At 35.1% G+C, this 24,505-nt stretch overlaps 1 protein-coding gene across 2 annotated transcripts in view; it reads right to left on the bottom strand.

Annotated features, from left to right (window-relative positions):
• The window catches only part of EYS (EGF-like photoreceptor maintenance factor), a 779,301-nt gene that overhangs the window by 251,549 nt on the left and 503,247 nt on the right, over positions 1-24,505 (bottom strand). For both annotated transcript variants that reach the window (XM_085543820.1, XM_085543821.1), the window contains 2 exons: positions 8,414-8,604; positions 6,583-6,674 (listed from right to left, as the gene is read on the bottom strand). In XM_085543820.1, coding sequence (XP_085399946.1) covers positions 6,583-6,674; positions 8,414-8,604 — 283 coding nt within the window. The remainder of the gene's footprint in view (positions 1-6,582; positions 6,675-8,413; positions 8,605-24,505) is intronic.

The following is a 24,505-nucleotide window of genomic DNA, read 5'->3' as shown; positions in this document are numbered from 1 at the left end:
CTATAAAAGACTGAGTAAGAAACTGACAATGACATTAATAACAAACAAACTAAAGGAAAAGCACTTCAGGTGAAATATTCTGAATAAAAACACTTCCCATTATCCTTTACTTTATGATCGTTAGGTTTGTCATAATTGTACCAGATTTATTCAATATTTTTTTCTTTGAAAAATCAATCAGTGCAAATTTTCTACTACACACACACAAGGAGAAAGTCTACTTCCAGTATTCTCATTTTCGAGAAACTGACTGCAAGATTTGAAAATACTTATTCCAGTTTCCTCTGTAATAATTTCTCTGTTCATTTCCACTATTCCTTCTTTGTCTGTGAAATCTTAGCTTTTGTTGAACAAATAAAGCACTTGATGTAGAGACTTCAGAAAGGGAAAGGGCATTCTGAGAGGTTCAGTAATGCAGAACTAAATTGTATCCTAAATGAGAATATCTATGTAACATTAGAAGCATAACAGCATGATATATATATTTTTTTTCCTCAAAGAAAGCTTGGCTCTGAAAGTTAAGCTGCTCATTATAACAAGATGAGATTTAACCTAGCATTTCGGGAAAATGCTGAAAGGACTGGGAACATGCACTGTAGATACGGTGGAACCTGGGTCATCTCACAGGCACTTCCAATCCATCTGTAGGTATATTCTGACTGGCAGTTCAGGCAAAAGCTAAGTTCCACTTTTTATTCCATAGGCATTCATATATTCCTTCTCTCTTCTTTGCACAGCAATTTGTATTAAGGAAATCACTCAGCTGAAAACAAAGGTAGTATGTATTTTTAACTGGATCAGTTCTCTATATGAGCTCTGGTTACATAGCTAGAAAAGAAAGAAAAGAACAAAGCAGCTTAAACATAGAAAAAAAACAACTCTCCCTGAGGCCAAAAGTCTGTCTATTGGGACTTGGCACTGTAGGTCTTTCACTGTAGTCACATCCAAAAAGACATAAAAGGAGCTCACTCTTTAAAGGTGTGCTTTGTTTAGAGCACAAAATAACCAGATTTTGAAAAGGTAACATTTTCAATAATGAAAATGTAGAACTAAGTGTGATAGATTAAATAGAGGGTTTGAAAGTAAATTTATTATCTGACTTGAACAAATTATTTATTACATGCTGTTGGTCCTGAACAAACTTTCACCATCTCACAAGGGTCATCTTAGTACTTGCTTCCTACAGCAAGTTGCAAGTTTTGTTTTTGTTTTTGTTTTTGTTTTTTTCAGTATTCTGTTGCTGCAGACTCTGCAAGCTCCATCCTGTCCTTCAGGGAAGCAAAGCTTATTTGCTTTCAGAAAAGGAGCAACCTCCCTTCCTCCCTCCAGATGACTCCAACTGAAAGTACATTGTTCAGGATAAAGTAGAAAGACAGCTCCCTTCTCACTAAGTAGAAGCATTCCAGTGTATAGTATTCTCACAGCATCGTCTGAGTAAACAAGACAGCTATACTGCTTGTCCCACTCTCTGTATTTCTCTCTCTTTTTTTTTTTTTTTTTTTTTTTTTTTTTTTTTTTTTTTTTTTTTTTTTTTTTTCAGGGAGAAAAGGATGGCTTGTATCATGTCTCAAATACTCATGCTGCCTCAGTACAATGATTTTTATAAGACTTATATGGTATACTTCTGGATGCAATGTGCACTTTTCTCCCAGGACAGAACTGGCTAATTAATTTTGTTTTTCCATTCTCCGTGATATCACTCAAGTAGCAAAGCTTGAGTTTTGTAGAGAAAGCATACCTAGCAAGTTAGGAAAAAAAGAAAACAAAATCCAAAGCACTGAAGCAAGAGTGAATTAGAGATGTCCACCACTGTGCACCCAGTTGCAGTTGATGCAACATGTCTAGGAGACACAGGGTTAGCAGGACCCAAATGGAATATTTATCCATCTTTTTTCATTCTTTCAGTGAATCACAGGATGGGGCTTGCCAGCTGGAATCCTTTGGATATATAAATTCCTCAGCAGAACCATGGTTTTAGGTAGAGATCACCATAGTGGGATGTACCTTAGGAAAATATTTAAGAACAGGAGGAGTTTGATTTAAATGAAGTTTAATGGATTAATGGAAGATAAATGATTTGACACAATGTCCAAAAAGATCTGACTTCTGGTATTTATACACAGCAATAATCTTCAGCAATAAATAACTAAATAAAAGTCAATGCTTACAAAGCAAACTGGACAGGTAAAATTTCACTGTACACCTATTCCTTAATGTTTCTTCAGCAACAGAAATCATCAGCATATTCTCAGCATTCAACCTATGCATAGACCACTTTGCTTATCTAAGCTCCTTATTCTTTAATTGTTCTGATGATTTTTAATGAGGTGTTGTATCTGTATATAAATTGTAACCATTCTCCAGCATCTAAAAAAAATCATTATTTCTGTAGTGCTCTAAGTTATAAATTAGGAAGGATTAGGTTCTTGGTTAAAAAAGGAGTATAACTTGAAAAATGTTTTTGATTGAACATTTATTCTTAAGAAGCATTATTTATTCTGAACACTTGACCTCTAAGTAGGAAGGTGCTTTAAGCTAAATTTAAATTAACAAGTATTTTTGAGATAAAGTAATGAATAAAATTAGTCACAAGAGGGAATGTTATTTGTCCAACTTCCCTTCTACTTATCTGTGAAAGGATTAAAATTAAATTAATTCACTAAATATACAGCTCAGATTTGTAGAATGAACTGGAAAAATACATAAGCAGATATTCTGACTACTAAAACTTCAAAACTTTCCTTGTTTAGACATATCTGATTCGTAGTTGTTTTTATTCCAACAGTTCATAAACCAGGATCTTCTTTGATTCTCTTGGTTCAAACAAATTTTGCCTGATAGTGATGGGACTAGGGGAACAGCCTTAAATAAAGAGGGGGGATTTAGATTACATGCTAGGAATTAATTGTTTACACAGAGGGCGTTGAGATGCTGGCACAGAATGCCCAGAGAAGCTGTGAATGCCTCATCCCTGGAGGTATTCAAGGCCAGTTTGGATGGGGCCTTGGGCAGTCTGATCTAGTGCGTGGCAACTCTAGCCATGGCAGGGGGGTTGGTAGTGTATAATCTTTATGATCCATTCCAACTTAATCCATTCTGTGATCAGAAAATGAAGAACATGAAATTATACTAAGAATCGTGGAATTACCAAGGTTGGAAAAGACCTACAAGATCATCCAATCCAACCATCTGCCTATCACAATTAGCTCTCACTAAACCATTGTCCTCAACACAACTTACAAACATTTCTTGAACACCTCCAGGGTCAGTGACTCCACCACCTCCTTGGGCAACCTGTTCCAGTGTCTGACCACTCTTTTCAAGAAGTATTGCCTGAATCTCCCCTGGCACAACTTGAGGCCATTCCCTCTAGTCCTATAACTGGATACATGGGAGAAGAGGCTGACCCTCAACTCACTAAAACCTCCCTTCAGGAGCGTCTTCTCCAGACTAAGCAGTCCCAGTTCCCTCAGCTGCACCTAATAAGGCCTGAGCTCCAGACCTCACCAGCTTTGTTGCATTGGACATGCTCCAGGGCCTCAGCATCTCTCTCGTAGGGAGGGGCTCAAAATTGAACACTGAATATAGGAATGTATGTTTTACAGCATTAGCACACTTCTATTATTAACAGCCACCGCTTATTATAGCTTACACTTGTCAGTCAGTTGAAGAGAAGGCCAATTAAGCATGTTTCCACTAAGTAAACTACATTTACATTAGTACATGAAACGGCAGTCGGATGATCTTTTCACCTATATGCTGTTATATTAGAATCAAGGTCAAAGATTGGCACCTTTGAGATAAAAGGAAGTAGAAATTTACTCCAGAACTAAAAATATCCAGAGAGGCATTCAAAGGTCAACACACTATGAAAGAGATCTCTAGCACCTTCTGTAGTTTTCTTCTATGAATTTCATTTATTATCTGCGTATTTCACCATCTCAGAAGCCCTAAGGGAAAATCTGGGCTTTGTTGCATATTCTGAAGGATAACAAATACGGCATATTTTGCACCATATGGGTTATTTCAGGCCTTCACAAAAGCCATCAACAAACAAGTAAAGCACAAGCTCCAGTGAGCATATGTTGCATTACAGCATGATTAGAAGAATCAGAAAACATCTTCATCTCAAAACCAAGACAATCAATCCCTCAAAGCCCTACAGATAATTAGTGAAAATTTCAAATTACAAACTTCATGAGAAAAATGAACCCTTTTCATACGATGTCAAGGCTGCTGCAGCACCTAGACCATTTTTCTAATCTTAATGGCCAGAGTCAATTAAAAGAAGAAATAGAAATTTGACAGACCCATTTTAAAGAAAGAAATTTTATTGGTAACATGTACTGCATAATCAATTTATAATCTGCTAGCTTTGTTAAAGTGATTGCCAACTGTGATTTGAGATAAAAAGTAAAGGCTATTATGCTATTATTATCAGTATGGAAATGACTATTCCACTGGAGCATCATAGACCAAGAAAAGGACAAATTTCTCATATTGAGCTGCAGCGTCTCCTGCTTCTGCAATTCGTGATACTTTATCAGTTTATATTGCTGACAAATATTAAAAAAAGGTAAATACTAAGGAGTTCATAAAGGCAGTTTTATGATGTCTGAAATAAGAAGATTGTGGTAGAACATCCTGTATTGCTACTAAGGTAAATTCATATTCAAAAAGAGAACAAACTTGTAAACTTCCCAATGCTTGAGTCTTTTTAATTTATTTATTTATTTATTTATTTATTTATTTTTCCCATTTACAAGGCCCACAAAAGTCTAATCCTTATGGGATATTGTCCATGTCCAGGGTTTCACTACTGCGTTTTCAATTCACTTGTAACAAAACCCAGAAAATCAAACATGTACAAAATAGGCACAATGATTTTCATTAAAAATAAGACATAGTAAATATCCATGATATCTTACAAGGCTCTTGGGCACTGCTCTGAGGCACATGCTCCATTTTGCAGCCAACTTGTCAGTCAGTAGTAGACACAAACTAATTTAGGGCGATATCCTATCTGAAATTATCAATCTTTCCAAGATCTGTGATGAAAATCCAGTCCTCTTATTGCATCCTTTTTTTTTTTTCTTTTTTTTTTTTTTCCCCCAATTGTTACAGCTGAGCAGCCACAATACTCCATCATCATGAAAAATTTATTTCAGCAATGCTGCTATTTTACTTCCAGCATGAATGTTCTGGTGAACTATGTGTACTGGATAGAGAGCAGTGCCTGACAGTAATGTGCACATATATTTGCAAACATTAAAAGGTGTAACATTGCTGGTGTGAACAAAAATAATGATCTCTCTGGGATAAAGGAGGCAGTAAAATACTTTCCTGTAAGCAGAGAAGGAAGATATCATCACTAATTTTCACCACGCTTCAACTTGTATTACGTAATACTGCTTCTTCTAATTCTATTTGTTTTGTTAATTTTGACACTATAGAGGCAGAGTATCAGTTTGCAGATGGCTTATCTTCACTAACTAAAATGGGTTACATTTAGTAAATTTGTAAAAAATCTTTCTATCACAGCTACACATCACAGGTGCTCCAAACAGTTTGCAATACTTAATAATAAGCATGAAAAGTTTACTTCAACAAAATAGTACAGGACCAGCATTATGCTTTTTTTTATTATTATTATTATTTATTTTTTATTTTTTTTAAATAAATTACTTCTGATGTTTGTTCATAATCATAATTGTTCATAATTCTTAACATCTGTGAATCAAAGAATATCCTAACCTGTGCATATACAGTGTGGTATAGCATTCGGTAGCTCCTGCATTCCCATCCTGGCTTTCCAGATCCTGTTATTCCAAACTTGCTTATCTCATTGAAAGTCAGTTTTGTCATTACTAAATCCTGTTTGCAGAGCTCTAGACAGATATTGAATAAGCTACTGCAGTGTTTCACCACAGTTGTTTTAATTTTTATTCTGCCTTATTATGCCACAGTTGATTAAACTAAATGTTAATTTCATAAATCAAAATAGTGAACATTTCAAGAATGATTATATCAGATCTAATCATCTACAAATTATTTTTGATAACAGAAAGGATACAAAGCAATGGGTACTTTTCAGTACAGAATATACTTTTACCTAACTCATGTACACATGAAGATACACTTTATGAAATCAAGATGATGCAGCTTCTAACCAAATCCTTCTGACATTTGTATAATTAAGATTTTAAATCATAAGAAAATTTCAAAATCTATTTCTAGTTCATTAGAGAGGCCAGACTGTCTCAGCTGACGGAACTACTGCTCACTACATCTCATGAATCCTATTAATGTTATGCATTTTTACCCTTTCAACAGCAAAAGTCAGTTTGCCTCATCTTACCTGAACAATCCTTAACATTCATCCTTCTCTGCAAATGAAACACCTTCTTAGACACACTGGAAATAGAAATGGGGATGTTTTTACCCCCAGCCATTGATATGCAGTTTAGTTTGAATATTCAAGTTCTTTCTCTCTCAGGGAAGTTGGGGAAAATAAAAACCATAAAATAGGTGCAATCTTTAAGGCAATTATAAACACAGACAACAGTGAAATATAACACTTACCTAATCTGCACTTGATGCCACTGTTCATCATCCACTCTAGCAGTAGTTGAGATGATTTTTACTTGTGTTGGTTTACCACATACAAACTGGTACTACAGAGTGGGAAACACGCTTTTATTACATTATTTGTAACAATTAAACAGCAGGAAGCTTAGAAATTAATTTAAAAATAATAAATGGTTTCATGAAAACCTGAGGGACATCATGCAAATCAAGAAAAAATGATACTTTATTACAGATCTGGATCAGGAAGTCTATCATACCAGAAATATATAAGCACACAAAAATGGTTGCTAGCCTGAATGAAAATGCTTTCACCTTTGTGTACTGTACTATCAGATTATATTATTATTATTATGGACCTGATTTGCAAAGAAGTTGACCATCTGCAACACAGTTGAAATTAACATTGACCATGGGTAAATTTTACTTACCATTTTATGGCCTCCTTATACTTCCAAATATGTAATGTAGCATGCAAGCTTGAGCATTTAGGAACACCATTTAATGTCCTATACTAATGTGAACAAGCACTTGATTTCATGGTTTGTCTACTTGTAATTGTAGCTTGATTGTGAGCTTAGAACCATTTGTTCATTGGGCTTTAAATCTATTTTTAATTGAACAGTTTTGTGAATGATTAAGTGAATTCAATTAGTTTTAACATGGCACACTGGGAACTCTGAATAGATTTTTGTCAATTAAAGCACTTTCATATTTTATGGTGCTTACGATATGTTAGGAAAATATTTTTCTGCATCATTACTTTACTATGAACAAGTAAGATGGACTTAAATCCATCTACATTTTCTAAAGCTTGGATAATATCCTGTCCAAACTAACCTTGTTTATTCCAGATTAAGATAGTCACTATATTATAAAACACAGTAAATAACATAATAAAATGAGGTAAAAGGGTTTTTTTTTTTTTTAAATTATTTTCTCTTTTATTTACTTTTTATAGCATAATCATGTTCTTTAAAACATGAAAATCAATAGAATGCAAATACTCCTTTCACTATTCTTGCAGAACACTCATTTCTCTATCTGTGCAGAACAATATAACAGCTTTTGGACATTTTTAACAGTAAAAAGGAAGATCTGTTACGAGAAAATAAATCATTCTTTTAGTATCTTAAATCCTTTTACATCTCTTCACGAATACAAAATTGTATCTTCATAAGAAAAGAAAGAATGACTTGCCAAAGGTAAAGATATACCACAACATACTCTTCATTCCTTACTGTGCCTGCACAAATGTATTTTGATCTAGTTTTTCCACACAAATCGAGCAAATAGTTTTTTTGGATCCCTCGTAACTATCAGTTAACATGTAAAATTGAGTAAAAGTCAAACTTTTTAAACCCACATAGTTTGGGGGAAAGATTTGCTCTTTTCCCTTACACAGCAAATTTTTTAAATGACAAAATTCATTCAGTTCCTCAGCCTTTTTCTTCACAACAATTTTAATGAACACATGAGAAGATTAAATAGCTTTAGTATGAAGGAATATAAGAAGGAATATCTAGAAAAATCTAATTATGTTCTTTTTTTTCATATGTAAATGTTACATTTTTAAGAGACTTTCCTCTTTTAATTAATATTCAGTTCTAATCAAGAACCACCTCTTATGAGACATCATTTTATCAAGTTTGACAAATATTTTCCTTAAAATACTACAGAATCTCAAGAACCTCAACAGCACACATGATTTTCTACAGTCAAAAAAAAACAAAAAAAAAAAAACAACCCAGAAAATATATATATTGAAATTATTACAGATCCCAAATTTTAATTCCTTCCCCTTTAGCAGAACATTTTGATGCCTTACCTGTAAGATGCCATGTCTGATAAAAAGCTGAATTAAAAACTGTCCTATTGTTTCTGAGCTCTCTTCAATATATAGGAGTAGTCCATCAGGTTTATAGGTCTTAAATTCCAAGTGGATGAAATTTTGCATGTTTAAATGCAAGCCTTGAAATTCCAGGTAAGAATCACCATCATAGTGAGCATAACTAAAATCTGTAAATGGAATTTTGAGAGACAAGTAAAAGGGTACATTTTTCCTCTATAAACACTGCATTCTTATTTTGCTAATGGTAGCAAAGATAGAGGATACTCTTTTATGTCTATCAAATTGATACACAGGAATCAAAAAAATGATATTAGTTTTATTCCTTCAAAAATTAATGCTGACAACATGTAAAACCAGACATAAAGGTTTATGATAACCAGACAACTAGGATCAATGTCTGAAAGAAAAGGCTCGGAAATTGCTGGCACTTGGAAAATACCAAGTAACAAAGAAATATCTGGAGAAAATCTTTGGGTGCTGCCTAAGACAAAAGTAGTTTTCTCAGCTAGGAACTCACACAGTTTTTAGTAAAAGAGTCAAAGAGTATAAGAATCTACAGAAACCACATGTTTTCTGACTTTCTCTTTCTTTCCCTTCCTCCCTCCCTCTTTGTCATCCTTCTGTAACATTTATTTTTTTCTTTAGTTCCTGTTTTCCTTTTTCATTTTCCTCCCCATTCACTTTCACAATTTGTGTTTCTACAAGAACAGCATTCAACATGCATATATATATTCATGCACAAATGCACATGTTTATGAGATTAGTTTTGTACTTCCCAGTATTTACACTGACTCCTGAATCAGTACATCTATCTGCTCTTAAGTAACTAAAAAACATGTTCTCTTTGACACACATGACCCAAAAGAAGTTGTTTTGTTGTAATAAAACTATAATACACATATATATGTATTTACAAGTAAGACTAAGTCTCACTTCTAGAATCACAAGGAATACAATTACTTGCTTAATCAACTTTATGAGACTTATATAAATTTAAAGGAATAATAACAACATACCCATGCTATTAAATAAAGTCAGTAAAACAATATGAACCTAGATACAATGCACAGCACAGAGCAAGTGATTATTTTGCTTGGCTAATATTTCACTGAACTGTGAGCAGTGAATATGATTGTCTCTGAAGATCACAAATCCCATTTATGTTTTTTTTAAAATACACTAAATTGTAATTTTTTGGACACTGATTCCAACAGCAAATAATACATATTTAAATTGTGAACGCGAATGATACTGGAATAAATTACACACTACCAATATACCCCTCCTTTAAAGTTATACTGAATTTTATCTTTTCACATCTTTTCAGAAACCCATTTACAAATTTGTGTTCAGAGTTGCTGTAGTCAAATGCTTGATAAAACTCTTAAAAAATTCCAAGAAGTGGTGAAAAATAAATAGCAATAAACCACTGATACACGTACACTATATATACAACATTGTAAAAGAAACCCAAAACTTCAAACAATACCAGCTGTTAATCAGTAATTTAAAAATGTGCACTTATAATTTTATATGTATATAGTCTTAACATTTCTGTTGTGAAACGTCAGCCTTTATCTGTAATGTTCGGGAAACTCAAAATTGATCAGACAATTTCGTCCATTTTCCAGACAGTACTACCTCTCTATAAAAAGAGAATTAGATGATTACCTCCAACACCTACCCCTGTTTTGTTTGCCCTTTCAATTTCTAAATCATTCCCTCATTCAATTTGCCCTAAGCTGCCCATGTGCATGAATTTGCTCCACCTACAGCATCACACAGCTACCTACACATTCCTGAGACACTCCTATCTAACTTGCTTGACTCCACTTAGGAGACTAGCTGGATATTGCACAGAGCATGTCCTTTTGCATACTCCATTCCTTTAGCTTCTCTTCAGTTATTTTTTTGTGCATTGTTCAGCATGCAATCAAGAAAATTTGTGCAAGTAGGTAGAAGTGTTGTATTTTCTCTGATGCTGTGCTGATATAAGGCATCTGATCATCTAAAAGGAAATTAAAGTCTGTATGCTGTGCACAGAAAAAACGCAGGGGAGATCAAAGGCTTTTACTCATGGTTCCTAAATTTACATTATAGGTAGTAATTGAGCAGAGAACTGGATCATCTCTAAGTTTCAAGAAAGATCAAATAAACCAAAGATAGTGGTTTCTACCTTTAGCTTTTTGTGATAATTATAGCAAGACTACAGAGTACTGCAGAAAAAAAATTATACTTCATTCTCCCTGATGTTCATGATTATTTATCTTCCTAATATCCTGAACGATGCTGCCTTGCAAAGTAACATATTCCATTATTCAACGGGCTTAGTGACAGTTTGCCTTCTCATTGGAAATACATTTATGCTGCAGCAAAGGAAGCTTTTTAAAAGAAACAGCTCAGTAGTTAAATTGTTGAAACAGTGCTTTGTGTCCATAAAAATGGAAAGAGTTAATGAGAGAAAGCATGAAATGTGTTTTTCAGACTTCAGTTTTTGTGAAACCAATCAAACATGCTACTTGAATCACAAACGGCTCCATATCTTCACATAATAGCTATTAACTAAATCTACCCCTGGGGTTTTACCTATAAGGACTCTTACATTATATTTAACAATGTGTAATTTCTTTTCATAAAACAGAAGCTTTGCTTATAATCCTTCTACCACACTTATAAACGCAGCATATCCATTTGACCTCCAGAGCTGTCTTCTTAGATTGCTATTTGCCCTAAAGAAGAGGAGGGCTCATCACCCAACCCTTTCAAAGAAAAAAATAAATAAATAAAAGAGAAAAGAAAGAAATTGAAACCGTATTTTATCTTTCACTCTGAATGCCTAACACTTGCTTTCCTAAGAAACAGGAAAGCCCTTTGGCCTACAAAATCCTTTCAGCTGTAGCTTGTTCCCTTGCGTACATACAGTTCTCCACTTGAATTCATATTAATTTCAGAATGTTAAAAGGTTTGAGACCTAACCATGCAGTAAGCATCTACACAGACAGTTCTGCAGCCCAGTCGACTGGCAACCTTCATTAATTCTTGCCAGTATCTACTGGATTTCCTCAGTTCCACTGAGCTTTGGCTGCCTAAGCTTCAGAACCAAAGGCTTCAAATTTAAAAGCCAAGCTAGACAAGTGTAAATCTGTTTTTCTTTTTTAAAAGGGTAGTAAAAGATGATCAAAAATTTTAATATGCTCATTAGCCTATCCTTGTGGATTATGGAGCTGCTGTCTCTGGATATTTCTCTTCCTAATGTATTGTCTGCTGTTTGCAAGGTTTCAGTTATACAGAGGATTTCAATAAATGTTTTTCTTCTTTCTACTGCTGTTTTGTAATGTTTCACATTAAACTCCTTGTCAAATTATTGCTTTTCCCCTTTATTATGGACTCATCTTCTACATCATTCACTGTTCTCTGAATTAGGAATACCTTACAACAAGCAAAGAGAAGGCATTACCACCTGTTGGAAGGACTTTCATGAAAAATATGAACAACACTCTATTTGTAAATATCTGGTTTTGATAAATAGTACTAGTCTTGTGCGGGTTGGAAGGGACCTTAGAGATCATCGAGTCCAACCCCCGGGATTCGAGCCTCTGTGCTGCAGAGTGGCACTTCTACCACTTGCGCCACAGGGGATTCGAACACCTGGGCCCTGGTGTTGCAACACGGCATTCCTACCAACTGCGCCACCGGGGCACACAATAAAGAATGAAAAAAATCTCTTAGAACAGCATATAACCACTGCCAGAAGAAAGTTATGTTCATTGAAAGCCAGGGAATGAGAAACGACAATTTTTTTTTTAGAAAAGTGAAAACACTGGCAAGGTTTGCTTCACTGGACTAGATATAGAATCACTTCACCCCAAAGCCAAATTCCAACAGCTGCCCCAAAGCCAATGCTTGTGCAAACAGAATGCAAAGAGCGACACCTCTGGGATAGCCTGTTAGCTTTCCGCAGAATAAGCCTTTAGAGAGCTGACTCGCAGTTCCTGACATTCATAAGTGATTTTAACCAACTCAGTATCTGCTGGAAAGGAAACTGTCAGGATGAAATCCAGGAGATTTTGAGACAATCCCTTGATGCAGGTGACTAGTTAATCAGCTAGGAGAGATGCTGTGTGAGATGCTGTGCAACACACCACCAATGGAAGACTGTTGTATAACGTAGAGGACAAGGGCAGCCTTAGCTGCAGTGAGTAGGAGACTGTGGAGTTCAAGACCCTAAATGAAGCAAGATAAACAGCAACTCTGGACTTGGAGAAACAGATTTAACCCCACTGGTGATCTGCTTGTCAGAACCCCATTAGAAAATGCTCTTGATGGAAAAAGGGTGTGGGAGAACTGACTAATCTTAAAGGACAACATTCTCAGTGCTCAAGAAAGGAAATGTGAGGACACAGAAGAAGAGGCAGGCTGCTTGGAAGGAATATGAGAGCAGAAATATGGAGAGTCTGGAAGTTGAAACTAACAAAATACGTGAAGGACAACAAGAAAGGTTTCTGTTTGCTATGCTGGCAGCAAAATGAATACTGTGTGAACCCACTGGTCAGCGTGACCTAGAGAAAACCAATATAAATAAGTTGAGATACTCTGTTTGCTTTATTATTTGCTGGTGGTAAACTTCATACTCCCACCTTCCAGATCCCTCCTAGCACAGCCTGCAGAGTCAAACCATTTGGGCACATGCAAGTCTGTGGAATGAGATGACAGCTAACCATAGGTGTGGAATGATGTGGATGATGTCATTGCAAGATGTCTCTCTTCTATTTCTGAGAGGTTATGGCAGTCAGCAGAGTTCCCTGGGGTCTGGAAAAACAGGCTTCAGAAAAACTGGCAAGGCTTCAGAGCAAACACTCTTAGATGCAATTTCCTAACTGACAAAAGACAAGAAGACAACTGGGAAAACTTAGCATGGGCTTTCCAAGGCCAAATCATGTCTGGACCTCGTTGCTTGCTATAATGAGAAGGATAAGTCCCCTGAAGTCATTTTTCCTTCCAAAGCACTGCAGGTATATCTGTACAGCACCAGTAAGAAACTGCCATTGTACATGGGGTAGAATTTTTTGGGTCTAGTGAGAATCAATATCCTGTATACTGTGGCAAAATAAATTTATTTGTGGGATACTATGAACTGGTTTGCAGATCATGAAACTACTGATAACCAAAAGATTGACAACACACTGTAAAGTGAATTTAATTCAATAAAACATATTGGTATAGGATAGACAAGCATCTCACCTGCTGACACTTCACATGAAGAAAAGTGCAGTAGAAAGGATTGCAGATATTAAGTCAGTTAAGGCATTACTATCTTTAGTTAGCACTCCCATCCATTTCATTCTCTATAATTAGTCAACCACATCATTCTTCTACTTACAAAAACACCTGCAGAATGTTTAAGCTCAATAAATTTTAGCGAATATATTCCTAGAGAGATTAGTGATGGTAATCATTTTGCAGCGACCTTGTAAGTAATTTTTTCATTTTCAATTTATAAAGGCATCTTCAGTCCTCTAACTAGAACAGCACAAGGAAAACTCAGCCATAACACTCTGCAATGACACTGTGCCTAGGTTTATTCCTTCACTTTCTGAGGATCATGGAAAACACAAACAAAGAGTAAGTTTCATTAGTATTAACTTATTTTGAACATTAAAAAAAGGAAGGGAGAGATATTTATAACAAAGTTCTCTTAGTAGTAAGGCTGCTTAGTGGGACTTCCTTTTCTAATTGAAATGTATGTCTTCAGTAAAATAATATTCATATTATACACTATTATAAAACATGGTGCCTATGTCTGTGGAAGGGGGGCTGGAACTAGATGATCTTTAAATGTACCTTAGAATTAAAAGCATTCTATGATTTTATGATTAGTCATTCTATGATTTTACACCCTGGAGAAGATTTGCAAACAACTCTGACTATTCTCAATTATAATTGAATATTTTATCAAAACTACAGTGTATGCAAGCTTTTCACTTAATACTTCTAAATAATTTAAAACTTTAAACAGATATTTGCACTTGCTTCATTCAATCTACAGTTCTGTTTGTGCCTAGACTGCATTTGATATTGAGAATTCATTCTTTCTAAATACTATCTTCTCCATACTGCAGTTGGTATGCAGCTTTAATGACGTGATTTTATGGTATTTCAATCACTATGTCTTCATAAACACGAATGGCAGGAGGATAAAAGACAACTGTTTTAAACTGAAACAGGTAACACAGCAGAAATATGCTTACTGTCAGAGCAGTAAAGAATTTATGCTTCACTACTTCTGTGAATTCTAACAGAATGTAAAAACAATTTTAAGAGACAATTCTGGCAGGTTCAGGGCCCTGAATACAGGAAAGATGTGGAGCTGCTAGACAGGGTCCAGAGGAGGGCCACAAAGATGACCAGAGGGCTGATCACCTCCCCTACAATGACAAGCTGAAGACCTGGGCTTGTGACATTTGCCTGCTGCCTGATTTGCCTGGGCCTGCAATTTGAATCTTGACTGCCCCTCCCAGACCTGCTGTCATTTGTGTACTGCTTAGCTGCTTTCTGCCTAAGGCCAGCCATTCTGCCACCACTTACCCCTGCACCCTTACTCCTGCATCAGCCTTGGACCATTGGAGCAGTGCACAACAGGACACTACTCGATCCTTGGTGGTGACTATCCCCACTTAACATAATTCTTGCTCTTTTCTTATCTTTCTTATCACTTCCCTTCTCTTCCCTTATTTTATATTTGCAAAACAGTATTTTAAAAGGTTTAGTTCATTTTCAAATAAATCTCATATTCTTCCATATGTTGTGTTTAGTCTTTTCAGGTAAAATACCCTAAAGTCAGAGCAGAGCAATGATTTTCAACCAGCATTTATATTTCTAGATGCAACACTACTTCACTGTGATATGCCTCACCTTTGGTTCCACATAACATACTCTCAGTTACAGCAAGCCTGTGTTTTACCTTGTCAGAGAAGCCTGTGCTGCATGACTAGCAGAGAATTATAGTTATGTTTTTCTCTCAAAGTTGAAATGTTCTCTAATGTGGCGTGCTAGAGAACAATAAAATGTGGTTAACATCCAGAACTGTTGCCAGTGCAGCCTATAAGCAGCTTTCAAGCAAAGAAAAACAACAGTTATGAATAAACCCTCCTTACTGTTCTTTTGTCATGCTTACACAGAACTACAGATATGAGTAGACTGCAAAATTTTTCTGAAAGGGAAACATGGCTGTTTTAGAGCTCCTGTCACTTAGAGTGTCTATCATTGAAGCCAAAATGTGCACAAACACATACGTAAGTCAGCTGCCTTCAATATATGGAAATTCAGACCCTAAAAGCCATAAAACTTATTCCCTTTTCCTGCAATTACTGTATAATTTCTCTTTTCATAGGCATGCATCAGTCAGACACACTGATCCATTTGTTGAATAACTTCTTCAGGCTTCCAGCCAGACTGTGATTCACATGAAAACCGATGTCTTTACTGGTTGTTTCTAGTGAGACCTGCATTTACCCTTCCTGCTAACTTCATAAAGGAATAATTGGCCATCTTTGCTTTTATTTCCAGTCCTCACTCCCATTCTGTTCAAGGGTTATAAAATACAGTTAGAAAAAGAAATTTCCTACATAATACGTCCCTCAAATACACTAACACTTTCAAAAGTGTTACTTAGATGAGTCTACTTCAAAATAAATGGAAATCAGATGTACTTATTTTTCTCCTCACAACCATAACAATTTGGAGAGCTTTTGCTCCTGTGCCTTTATTGATGAATTCAGGGAATTTGTGAATTTGGAATACTTTTAAGATGACTTTCACAAAAATTACTTGATTTTAATGCCTAACATTAAGCTCACAATTTCTGTTGACTTCTATTTCAGTTTTCATGGATACCTGCATTCTGAAAGGCAAACTGAAAGCCTTTTATTGATGCCCAGTCTCAGCACTTTGGACTGCAATTTTTCCAGAATCACTTAGCACAGGTAAATTATGGATATTAACTGCAATGCTGGAACAATTATAACTACACCATATTTCTGGAAATAGTTATTTTCAATTTATACAAATAATACATATGCTTCTTTCAAAACCTTAAAATTCACTATTTATTAGCAATTAAAACATCAACAAACAAAATAATTACAGTAACCCCAGTTGGAAGGATCCCAGTAGGTTCACTGAATCCAAAGGTAATTTAAAATTTCTGGTCTTCCCTCAATCTTTCCCTTATACTGACTGTACTTTAAGAACTCTACACTCATGCAAGGTGACTGCTTTTCTCCTGCTCTTACTTGCCTGTGAGCAATGCTTAAATTGCCAGTTTACCTACTTAGTTTCAGATGTCATAAATCCTCTTCCCCTTTTGCACTCAAACGTCTATCAAGGCCAAGTATAATATCATTTCCAAGGTTCTGAAAATTTTTGCTAGGGTCTTTTGCCAAAGCATCTTTTGCTATATTCCACTGATGTTGAAATTAGACTGACAGAAATGTCATCTCTAAATCCAAAACTACCAAAGATTGCTATACAAGACAAATCAACTGGCAACTTGGAAATCCCCATGGTTTTCTTGTCTTTGCATTTAATGCTAAGAGTGTCATATTAAATGCTTCTGCTACCATTATTGATAAATGAATTCCTTCAATAATTCACTCTGAAAATGCAAGTGTATAATATAATGAAAAAATTAAATAAATTGCTTATCTAAATTCAAGGTTTAGAAGAATGAGGGCATAATATCAACAGTCTTTGACTCTACTGGGTTCTAATAATAAAACACTTAAAATGTCTACAGGTGGAGATATGCATGAAAATCCTGGAAGTTTCAAGCATTTCTGCTTTAGTTGTGTAATTTGATCACTACTTATTTATTGAAGAAGTGTTTCTCTGTCTAAAAATAAATAGTTACTTTTCTAGAAAAGAATAGTTCTAACACAGAAAAAAACCATAAATTATAAATACTTTATATGTACTGGAGTACAATGTCAAATATTGTCTTATGTTTTATAATTTTAAGCATAAAACAGTGAGTAAATTAGCTGATTGCTGTACATTTAAAAGACATTTCTTTATATATATTGATACATGCATATATCACCAACCAAGAACTGAGAATGTGCTGAATCCTCACCACTCCCTGAGTTGAGTGAAAGGAGGAGCAAGTTCTTCTAATAGCAGCCCATTTAAATTATATGAGGCACCTGGAATTTAATTAGTGGGGGAATTTAACTTTAGTATTATTATTCAATCATAAATAGTTCCTAAAATGGGATTTTGTATAATGTCCAAATGTGGATTTTGATGCAAAATACACTGCATTTCCAGATCTATTAATTATTAGCTCAGTGAGAGGAACTGATATCTCTGTGACTGCTGTCTGCCAGTGTTTTATCATAGGAGATTTTCCAACACATTGTCTAGCTCTACTACATACAAATAATAGATAGAGTTATTAAGTTTTACTGCAGTCCACAGGTGTGTATGAGAGATTTTCTCACTGAAGGTGTAAAATCAGGAATAACTCAGCTGCATACGCTTTTATTTCAACTAAAGCCTGTCTTGTTGCTTTCCTTTTAGATGTACCATGAGGGACAGAGAGAGGATCAAGTATTATAGTAGGAATCAGCAGCAGCTCCTACCTTGAGGATAACAGGGCTTGCTTTCAGAAGAACTTCACAAGCAGAGGTAAAATATTTCCCTCCTGCTTCCCCCTTCTACAAAGTGCTGGCAGCTGGTGCACAGCCACCACCAAGCCCTGTGCTGCTGCTCGTGTGCTGACAGCCCACAGCCAGAAGGCACCACAGTCGCCACTGGGAGAGCAGTAGAGCAATCCCCACGCTATCCAGGCTTCTTTGTTTTTCCTACTCATAAACCTACTTGTATTTTTCAGTCTTTAACAATTAGACTTTGAACAAATGGAACTGAACTAGTTTTAACATTTTAGCTACTATTTTATAAATTTCAAAATAAAATTCCTTGCTGGTCACAGCAAGTAGCATACATAAAATGGCTTTGAAAATGTACCTTAAAGTATTGTGTATTAATCCAGAAGGTAAATCTCTCATTATTCAGCATAAATAATATAGATCAGAATAGAACAATAATCAAAATCTGGCATAGTGTCCTAAGAACTGCACACCAAAAGCACAATATTTTCATTCTACAATGAAAGAATAATGAGGTAAGCAATAACTCCCTCTCTCACAGTAGCCAATCAGTTGCTTAAGCAACATGATTTCCCAGCTATAAAACCAACCGAACAAAAAACCATTGCGAAATCCAGAATAAAACCATATTTATATCTGGTCAAATCCACTGGGGAAAGAGATGGATTTTTAATACTAATTATTATTATTATTATTATTTCTAAGGAAGTAAAAAAATACAACTGTGAAGGAGTTTAGACATGGACAGTATCCACAGGAGTTCCCTACCAAGCTGTTTTTCACAAGCAAGGCTGAAGCTATTGATCCTAATAACAGGGTGCTCTAAAATAATTTGCCCCACCTGCTGGAGATGTGACTAGCTCTGTATCTTATATATACAATTGTTTAATTTAGTCTGTTATATAGCCTGCTTTTATTTTCCCCAAACTACACTGCAGTGTTAAGGAGAAGCTGTCTTTCAAAAGAAATATTAAAGCACTTAACTAAAAATTTGGGGAGCCTTATTCCTCCTTCCCTCATTAACCTACGTTAAGTAGCAGTAGCCTGCAGGCAGCCTAGTATGCAATGCATTTTATCCCCACTTATGAGTTCTAAAGAAGACCTGCATGCATGTAGAACACTGATGAAAATCATTTGGTGAATTTTAAAGTCCTTAATCATTCACAGTATTAATTTACTCAGTGATGTACAATAATGGAGGTATAAGATGGATGAAAACAACATCACATTCTCTATTTCATTTTCTAAGTTACAGTAGTCTAGATCCTGCTAATGTAACAAGTACTAACAAAACAAATGCTGCCATGAATATTTAAGTATTTAATTAGGGAAGAAATTGTTAATAACACTACAAACCAATGCCATACCACTCAGTGAATGTTTTGAAGGTCACCTAAATGAACTAGGATTAAAAACGGGATCAGTAAATTTGGTAGATATCATTTGTGACATATAATCTATTAAAGAAAACCAAAACTCAAAACATAAAATATGTGATTCTTAAAATAGATAGCCAAAGGGGTGCGAGATCTTTCCTCTTGTTTTGTATGCAAACTAGTCACTTGTAACATATAAGTACAAAATTCTTATTTGATAGCTTTTTAATATGGGAACTGGCAGCTTAAGGGTAGCAGAGATGTAAAATTATAGTGCTGTTTGAGTAACTTATTTCAAGATATTCATTTCATGTAATTTCTTTGCTGAAGAATTTAAGTTCACAGTTGGAGTTAGAGATTAAGCACTGTGAATAATTTCCCCTGTGTAGAAGAACTCATAGTGTCAAAAAAGCCCTCCCAGAAACGTTGTGTAGCAAAGACTTTGCATGAATCATGAAGATTAAAGTGTACAGATACCGGATGTCTTCCAGAATAACTACACGTATCAAATTTGTCTTCAGTAATGAAGCAAACTTATTTTGCTTCAGAGTCAATGTATGTTTTCATTATGCTTGACTGTAGTGTTCTTCATTTAAGTGCATGTTGGAATACATATATATATATATATATATATATATATATGGTGGTTGGGATAGAGGGTTTCTAAACAAATATTCAGGGGAAAGCTTCCCAGTTTTAATCATAATATAAACATAAATCTACTGTAAACCTAACTGCAGGGACTTGCCTGAATGAGATAAGTGGCTTAAAAAATACTGGCTAGCAAGCAGTCAGAGCTGTAAACCAAAGAAAAGTCACCCATACACCCTTTTTTCTGAAGAAAAAAAGTGAAGTAAAATAGGTGAAGGTGTTCGCTATCAAGACGGCACAGGCAATTAAAATGACAAGATCAAGAGATTTTGCTTCTGAAGAAACTATGTGAAACATAGTGTTTGATCATGTTACAGAGAAATGCATTTATATGGGAACATTTTCCAATAGAAAAGAAGACCTGTGGACAATAAAAAAAGCTGGAAACATTGGTTACATTTAGAATAGATCCAAAGACATCAGTGAAGCAAAAAAGATGCTACTAGAGATATTACAAGCACATACATTTACATTTGCCACATTAGAAACTCAGAAGATATTGTAATTCAGATAACTGAGCAAAAGTGAGAAAAAGACAGAAAAGAATCCTAGCTAGTAAAGGAGAGAGAAGAGAGGAGAAACCAGGAGTGGGAGGCAGAAACAGCAAAGTCACTAATGCAAGCTGAGAGGAAGGTAAGTGTTAAGAGCTTCACACTAAAGAAGATTATGGATGGCATTTCTGAAATTGTGAAAAAGACAAGACAGGATTATCTGTGATCAGAACTCAGGTGGAAGCTTATGCAAAGTGGTAATACCATCTGGCAACCTGCAACAGCAGGAGAATTAATTTAGCATGTAGAGGTCCTTGCCAGCTTTCTGCTCGTGTTTGCAGTAGCTCTTCTCACATTCATGGAATGGCACTGACTCTTCCACAACTATGAGGAAACCATAATTAGTTTTCATTTACAAAGTATATCTACTCAAATCCTCTACTTGTTTATCAGCAGGTTCCTTGTGGGTATATAAGGTTATTTTACAGAAAATAAAAAAGGAAAACAAACATTTAAGTCAAGTCATTCTTAAGGAAAGCATGGGCTCAGAACGTTAGTATCAATTAAAGAGATCACTTGTCCTTTGGATGGGTTACCTAATTTATTTATAAAAAAAAAAAACAAGCCAAGCCAAACCAAAAAAACAAACAAACAAACAAAAAAACTGGAACAAAGACGTATATCACATTGTCTTGTTGTTTAAGCAAGGGAGAGAAGTGCCCAGTGGGAACTTCAGACATGCCCCAAGACAACTTCTTTCAAAGAAAAGCAAGAAAACACTGCCAGTTCTTCTGCAGATCCCAGACAACCACTTTGTGTCAGTACTTAAACACAAGAACTCAAAATTGTTTGTCATTATTAAAGGTGTGTTGTCTAAGCCAACAGTTCTTGTTGGTTTTTTTTTCTTTTTTTTTTTGTTTGTTTGTTTTTGTTTTTTTCATTTATTTATTTTATTTTACCAATCTCTCTGCATTCAAGTAGCTACAAATGTAGCACTACATTTGCAAGCCTGCTTTAGTAAGAGACCCTTAGTGTTGTGAGTTTGAATGGACCAGATGCCTATAATGGCAAGTCACATATTTCCTAATATGTCTGGCCACATTTAAGAAAAATATAGAGTATCAGGATAAGCTGATTACAGAGGGTCCCCCATTTCAACTTATATTTACTCCTTAGAAGTCTTTATATCACTTTCCATCTATGATTGATTATATAACTGTTTATAAGATATTAAGTAGATAAATAAGATAAAATCAGTACATTTACTATATCTAGTGCATATTTACAAAGGCCATATGTTTATTTTCTAATAAAAAGAAATAATGTTTGTGAAGAAGGTGAACGTAAATGCCAACTTACCTGCATCAGACAACTGCATATTTAATGAGATGTAAATGTGAAGATGGAAATATTTGAACAACTTAAGAGAAAACTGAGGTACAAATTTAGAGTTTACATAGGAAGTGAAAATAGTCACAGTTCACAGCCAGGCCCATCCATAAATCTTTTTTCATAGCTGTGCAATTTTCTGCCCAAACTGGCAACATGTCAAGCACTTTCATCTGAGTGTTTACCTGTCTTATATACAACAGTATTAAAAAAAAAAAAAAAAAAAAAGTAAACAGATGAATCCTGACATGCTTAAGTACCATAAGTACCACACAGGATTTTTGAGAAACACCAGATCTTGTTTTGGCCAAAACAAATAGAAAAACATCTGCAGAAGTAGGCCACTGTTTGAGAGCAAGATTGTATTATATTTTATCTCTTCAGAGAGTGAGATAGGAATTGTCAGCAGGTATACATAAGGATGAGGGGAAAAACAAAAAACTTTTATGCCAAAATAAAGTTGAAAAAAAACCAGCATTTAATTATAATCTTGGATATGATGACATTTCCTTTACACAACTCTGTTTCAAACTCTCTCCAAGATCCAAATGTGGCTCATTAAAAATGCTTTCTAAGGCATAGAAATGCGAGTAATTTGAAAGAGACATTTGCAAATAAGATACAAAACCAAAAAATGGCTGCACCTTAATTGAGAAAATTTTCACCAAAACCCTTCTTCTGAAAATCGTGTGATTGAAGAGAAATACTGTAGGGCTTAAGGTTTATTGTTTTCAATTGTTGTGACATCAAAAGTAACAACAAAGTTGCAGTGCTTTTCATTACAGCAGGAGCTCATGCTGTGCATGCTTTTAGGGGAACAGTCATGAATGAAAGCCAGAAAGAGCCTGGAATAGAGAAGCTTTCTTCTGAGAACTTGCATTAGCTCAGCACATGACATTTCAGAGTGTAATCTATAGTATGGTACTATACTAGGCTTGTATTACTTACAGTGGTCTTTCTAGCCTTGTAGAAATATTGAAATGGCTAATTATCACCACTGTTAACATCATTCATGGTCTTCACTTTTCTTGCACATGTAGCAAACTACTATCCTTCCACAAGATGAGAAAATTACACATAGGTCAGCTGAGTTACATTACATGCCAGGTCAACAAGTAACATCTACATGAAACTTTCCCTATCTATCTACTTAAATTTCTATCTACTTAATAGGAAAAAGAAATCTTGGGAGAATAATCACAAAACAGAAGAACGAAAGACCACCCTATTTTTCAGGACATATAAAAGATATAGACAGTATCTTTTACAGCCCACCTCCAAATTACTATACTCAATTGAATATATTCAAATGATTTGGCACCTATAAGGTCCAGAATATCACAAATTCATCTTCTTCTATCTTTGAAATGTTCAAATTTAAGGATTTATCTGAAATTAAAATCCTGGCATTTTCAATGGTTAGTACTTATAACTACAGTCTCAAGAATAAGAAATCCCTATGACTTATGTGACCTTCCTCAGCCTCATTGTGAAGCTTTCTCTCCCCTCCATCAGTACAAGTTTTATCAACTGACAGCTCTGATATTTAGAATGGGTGTTGAAAATGTCTGATGAGAGAGAATCAGCTTTGTACTATACAGAGGATGAGTTAGAACAGCATTCAAACTGGTCAGCATGCTGAACTTTGTGTGCAGCTTTAAGCTCCTATGACTTAAATCCTTCGCCCTTATTGAACCCTTAAATCAAACTCTGTCCATAAGACCATAGTGCAAAACCTTTTCCTGAAGGAAGGAGCAGCAGTTTCTTTTCCTACATAGACAGTAAGCATATTTAATACGTGACAACAATTCACACATACGCACATTACTGCCAAGGAAGTGACATGTATATCACAAAACCCTTCTGCCTGAATTGGTTAAACCCACAGCTCTCATCTTCCTTAAGAATACTATTGATCACATTCATTTCTGAATAATGCTTTTCTGCAGAAGTAAACGGAAAACCCGCTGAGACAGAAACCAGCAGGAAAAAAGTCCAGCGCTTCTGGCTGTTGCTTAGCACGCAGGGCTGTAACCTCAGAGAATTACATATTGTAACAGGATTTTGACTGCATTACTTCAACCATACCACAGATATGAAGAGCAGAATTTAGATAATCTTTCACATTAAGAAAGTATATGTTGTTAAAGGAATAGAAATTTTATTTACTTTTTTTGTTGTTTGTTTTTTAAATGGGGGCTGAGAAAACAACTATAAGAACAAAGAAGACTTATATTTGGAAGTGAAGACTGGGAAAATTATGCTAGTATGGCATTACATATCACTTCCAATATGTCTAGAAAATCATTAAGAAAGAAGTTAACGTGGCCCTAATGAGTTAAGCCTCTTATTTAGCCTGAATAAGGTACAATTAAATATATTGTGTGAGAAATAATCGAAAGCCATATAAAAGATATCTATCTAAAAATTCAGTCTGCAAAATAGTGTTTGGCATTTTTCTTTTTTCATTTTCTTTTCTTTCTTTAAAAGAAAAAC

This window comes from Coturnix japonica, chromosome 3 (genome assembly GCF_054131305.1).
Source record: "Coturnix japonica strain WE chromosome 3, WE-NBRP24, whole genome shotgun sequence".
Classification (NCBI taxonomy): domain Eukaryota; kingdom Metazoa; phylum Chordata; class Aves; order Galliformes; family Phasianidae; genus Coturnix; species Coturnix japonica.
Note: the sequence above shows the minus strand (reverse complement) of the source record. Positions and strands in the feature narration are given on the sequence as shown.